Raw genomic sequence first — 5,183 nt, 5'->3', positions numbered from 1 at the left:
GCGGCTGCTGCCCGTGCCCCCCTTCCCCCTTTCCCCGCTCTGAGTTTCTCACCCGAGAATAAAAGGGGGCTTGAAGGGGGATGGAGGCTGCTGGGGGACCCCCTCCCCGCCCAGGCGGCTGCCCGGCACTTTGGAAGGGGCTGCCTGGAGACGGACGGCTCCTTCTGCTGAAAGCCTTGCCTACCGTCAAAGGCGTGTGTGTGTGCGGGGGGGGGCTGTTTATTCTGGAGTAATTTACCCAGTTTTATCCGCCCGAGGCTAAAGGAGGAAGAGAGAGAAGCGACTCGGGCACCCACCCCCTAACGCACCTCCCAGCCCCCCCGCCCCGGGGTGGGTCACCCCTTGACTCCCCAGCAGCCCTGCCCACCCCGGGCCCGGCAGGGGGGACCAGGCTGGGCCCTGCCCGGCACCCCCATGTCCTGGCTTCCTCGGCAGCCGGCAGAGGAAGGCAGGGGGCGGCCAGAGGGAACACGTTGCCAAAGTGGGGTGGACTGGGTCCAAGGGTGCTGGGGACGATAAATTGCCCCCCTTGTGCTCTGGCAGAGAGAGGATCCGTGGCGATGTCCCCCTCTGAGGAGGGGTCAGCTCCATGTGACAGCCTCCAATATATTTGACTTTGTTAACGTTCCAAAGGGGTCAAAGACCCAGATGTTTGTTGCTGTGCGGCAAGCAAGATCCTGGCATCCTTTCCTCAGCCCAGGTGCAGATGTTCCCTGTCTCTTAGACCACCACGTTCGCTTTTTTCTCCCTCGACTCCCACTTGATAGCATCTCGCCATCACAGTTTTTGTTGGGAAAATTCATATTCTAAAGTTCAGCCCAACATAATAAGGCTATCTGCCATCAGATGTGACGAAAAGGGACCACATACATTTTCTTTCCCTTGTATGGATGGTTACCTCAGGCTCCTTGCAATCCTGTAGCAGGAAGACGAATTGCAGTTAATGAAACCACTCGGAGGGTAAATTATTTACCCAAATGGGTAAGAATAGCAGAATCTGGCCCGGGGATGGAGAACTGCAGAATAATTCAACAGACATATTTTAACGTGCGTCTCCTGTAAGTTGCTCTGGTGCACGTTTTGTTCGTAAATTAACTTAATGTGATAAGGGGAAAGCTTACTGTTGGGATATATGTTCTGCACCATCACGTCCCACTTACTGAAAAATATCTCCCTGTACAAGTCCTTGAAAAGAAAGATGCGCCTATTGACATGATTGAATTTTGCCTCTCGGAACAGCGAGGGGAAGAGGACAGGTGCAGCAAACTTGCTGCTCTCCGCACCTTTTGCCTGGTGGTGGGTACAGTTCTGCCCTACGTGGCAGAGCGGGGCGTGAAATACAGCCTCTAAGTAGATGGCAGACTTACGGCAGCTAAGAAAACGGAAAGATAAAAACATTGCGGAAAATGTTACAGCTTTCTAGAGACTGGTGGGGGTGGGAAAGGGGAGTGCAAAAAAAAAACCAACACAAAAGCACTGTCCTCTCCCAAGAGTCTCCGAGGCAGAATTGTTGTCGCTAGCCACATCTTCTGTCGTTACTGTGTTTTGCTCGCTCTCTCCACCATCTCTTCTCTTCACCTGCGGAGGCTGTCTATAGGGCCATCCTTTTCCTAGTTGCTTTCCCCCCCTCCCTCCCTCCCCCCAGATCCTTTTCCCTAGAGGAAGCTTCCTTAGGAGGCCCTGGGGATACAGTCTTGTTTCTTGGGAATGCAGCGAGCAGGAAAGCCTGACCAGGCAACTGGGAACTGCAAACTTTTAATCCTATTTCTCAATCTGTGACAAAATAATTTCAGAAGCTCTCTCTGGCCAGTTTTGGGTGCTTGTCTGGGAATTCCTAGGAGAATAAAGTGGCGAAGGGCAGGAGAGACAGCTGCTCAGCCCTGCCTCTGCAGGGAGCACCGGTTTTTTTTTGGCCGCCCCCCCCCCCCCCCTCCTGCCGCTGCCTAAGAGGAGAAACTGCAGCTCAGCTCTGCCCCAGCAGCAACCGAGGTGGAGGGAGATGTGTTCCACAGGGAAGAGGGATGCAGGTGGCAGGCGAAACTCAGGCGTCAGAATATCTCCCTACAGCTTGGTCTTAAGCTGTCTGGGTAATAGTTTAGGTACTACCAGAACTATATATATTTTACACTTTATTCCTTAAAGTGTGGCTCTTGACTTCTTGAGGGGAAATGGCCTCAAGTTGCACCAGGGGAGGTTTAGGTTGGACATTAGGAAAAATTTTTTTACCGCAAGGGTTGTCAAGCATTGGAATGGGCTGCCCAGGGAAGTGGTCGAGTCCCCATCCCTGGAGGTATTTAAAGGACGGGCAGATGAGGTGCTTAGGGACATGGTTTAGTGGTGGGATGGCAGAGTTAGGTTAATGGTCGGACTTGATGATCTTAAAGGTCTTTTCCAACCTAAACCATTCTATGATTCTCTGTGTTGTCAGCATTCCCCAAAGGGTGTTGTGTATTATTATTTCATGTCCGTGAAATTCTGTATACAAATCATCTATGTTTTAATGATAGTTCTGAAAACAAATCTTAATTACTCCAAACTTTGAGCTAGGAACAAAGTACAGAGACTTCAGGCCTGGTTAGGTGTCATAGCTGAGCTGCACTAATTGCTACTGAAAGAAACAAGCACGTTCCCTCCTCCTCCTCCTCCTTCGTCATCACCTCCCTGTTTTCCTTTTGGTCTTCCCTGCCCAGCCCAGTCCCTTCCCCCAGTGAAAGGTTTGTCTTGGCTGCCTAGTGAATTTTCTCAACTGGCTAACAGGGTGGAAAACTGGAAAGCTGTTCTTTGCCGGGGTTATTGTCAGACAGGTTGGGCAGTCCTGAGGATGCCGCCCGGCAGGCCGGTAGAGCCGTCGCGGGGAGGCGTGTTGCAGGGCTGGGCGCTCCGGGATGCTGGAGGCAGAACTCGTCTCGCTGGCTCAGCCGGATCACGCACCTGCACCTCAAGGATGCGAGGTGATACTTGGATACGGTGATCTAAATGGGAAGGGTTGCCAAAAGGAACACTCCTGTCCCCATTTTCACCCCAGCCGTAATCTTCCCCACCTTGGCAGTGGGGTCAGGGTGCCCAGCCCAGCAGGCAGCACCTGCCTGTTTCCAATTGCGCTTTTTGTTTCCTCTCAGGGTACCAGATGAAACTCCCTGGATCCTTCTTTTTGGTTTGGGAACAGCTGCTAACGTGTAGCAAGTGCAATTCTACCTTTCACATACAGGTGTCTGCTGCTTTGAGGTTACGGAATATGAAGAAATTGGCTAAGAAAACATCAGTATTTTTAATATAGTTTTAATAAAGTTTTAAATAGTTTTAATAAAAAATAAAAGTACAAGGTGAAAGGAAACCGATGAAGCAAATGCAAGTTGCCCGACACTCACACTAGACTGTTTACCAGTTTCATTTTATGGTAAATCCCACAGGAGGCATTTGCAGGGAATAACTCCCTGTCTTCCCAGGAGATTTCGATACAGCATTCAGACAGGGGAAAGGCGTTGCGTCTAGTTATTCAGTCTCTGAACTGTCTAATATCCTTTAGTGGGAGTGAAAAGTTGGACAATTCTGGTAAATACATGTGTGTGTGTACATGTACCTTCATCTAGGTACCTGTATACATAAACACATAGACATGGACATCTTCAGAACGGATCAAGAATTGACCCAGAAGGCTGGGATTCAGTAAAAGATAAAAGCCTGGGTGCTTTAGGATGAGGGGGTTGAGCCTGTAATAACAATCTGTCGCTAGCTGCAAAATTCAAGGCTAGTTTTAGGTTTCCCTAAACTTTAAGGTTCTTCAGACCAACAGAGTTAATTCTAGTCCATCCTCTGTAAAATACGTATCTAAGTGTCTCTCTGTCCCAGAGCAATCTTCCCTTGGAAAAAAAACCCTCTGCATCAGAGAAACTTTGTTTCCTGTATATATTAAAATGTGACTATTTCCCGTTGCATTCCTGTATTCCTAAAGGAAGCTATATTCCTATTCTCATTTTAACTGAGAATTAAGCTTGATGGAAATCAATTAGTGGAAGTTGAATTAAAGCAAGCGACATCAAGGGCAGTAAAAATAATCCTGGACTAACTGTATTAGTTCCTACCCAATTAAATTGCTGAAACGTTTGAATTCCTGCTTAGAGCACGGTGACAGCATCAAGCTGGTCTCCTTTTCGTCGCTGTGTTGGGCACATCGCAAAATTGCACATCGCCGGTGACACTTCAGAGCTGGAATAATCCCAGGCTTCAGCAGCCAGGAGTGAGATGCCTTGGCACGGGCAGGTGGAGGAGCCTGGCACAGTGTCTTCCCTGCGCCATCCACCTACGTGTGGGCTCAGCAGCTCCTCGAGCCAGGACCTTGAGGAGTCCTCAGCCTGAGGAGCTTGCTGAGCCCGCACGTTGCCCATCGCCTTCAGGCACAAACTGTGTTGTGCAGGCTCAAGCTGTGTGAGGCTGCCGGTCCTTATTTTCCTAATTACTTAATTCCTTATGAGATATTAGAAGAAAAAAAAATAAATCAGTCACAGAGAACTACCTTGGCACTCAAGTTAATGAAATGTAAAACCGGTTCATTAGGAATTACTGTTCTGTTTGATTGATTTCATCGCCTACTGTCATTAGCACTAGGTTGTCTATGGAAATAGGGTATGTTTCTGTTAATCTTTCACAGGGCGCAAACAGATCTCCTATTCTCCTGCTAGAAGCTCAGGAAACTTTCAAGTGCTGCTCAAATCTACCTTGAAAATATATTTTAACATATAAATATTTCTTTCTGATTTCCCAAAAAACTGAAAAACATCACAAGGTTTGACATACGTTTGAACACGTCCTTTAGGCGGTGAAATTCCCCTGCAGAGTACTGAGTCTACCAGAGGAATCCAAATGTATTTTCTCATTTATGCCATTAATCAAAAAGAATATGTTGCAAACCACTCACAGAAGTTTTACTGCATCAGCGTGCAGCGAGTTTATTGGGTCACGTTGCAAAGCAGCAGCAGAAAAATGGCACGATATAAAGCACAGAGTACAGCTTTGTGGACAAGAGAAAAGCCTGGAGTAATTCACTGATTTAAACAAGGGAAAGTGTTTAGGCAGAAAAAGCTTTCCCGTGTATATAGAGAAAAAAGAATTTGTAATATATTTTGTCCTGTTTGCTTTTTACTTTCAGCAGGTATTTCATAGGCATGGTTGCCCATGAAAGACAA

At 47.9% G+C, this 5,183-nt stretch overlaps 1 protein-coding gene across 1 annotated transcript in view; it reads right to left on the bottom strand.

The window, feature by feature from the left end:
- The window catches only part of DIPK1C (divergent protein kinase domain 1C), a 15,969-nt gene extending 11,584 nt beyond the window's left edge, over window positions 1-4,385 (bottom strand). The window contains exon 1 of the mRNA XM_009641461.1: window positions 4,305-4,385. Coding sequence (XP_009639756.1) covers window positions 4,305-4,385 — 81 coding nt within the window. The remainder of the gene's footprint in view (window positions 1-4,304) is intronic.
- Window positions 4,386-5,183: the final 798 nt, after the last annotated feature.

Source organism: Egretta garzetta, unplaced genomic scaffold (assembly GCF_000687185.1).
Source record: "Egretta garzetta isolate BGI_Z169 unplaced genomic scaffold, ASM68718v1 scaffold126, whole genome shotgun sequence".
Lineage (NCBI taxonomy): Eukaryota > Metazoa > Chordata > Aves > Pelecaniformes > Ardeidae > Egretta > Egretta garzetta.
This window is presented reverse-complemented; position numbering and strand designations above follow the sequence as displayed.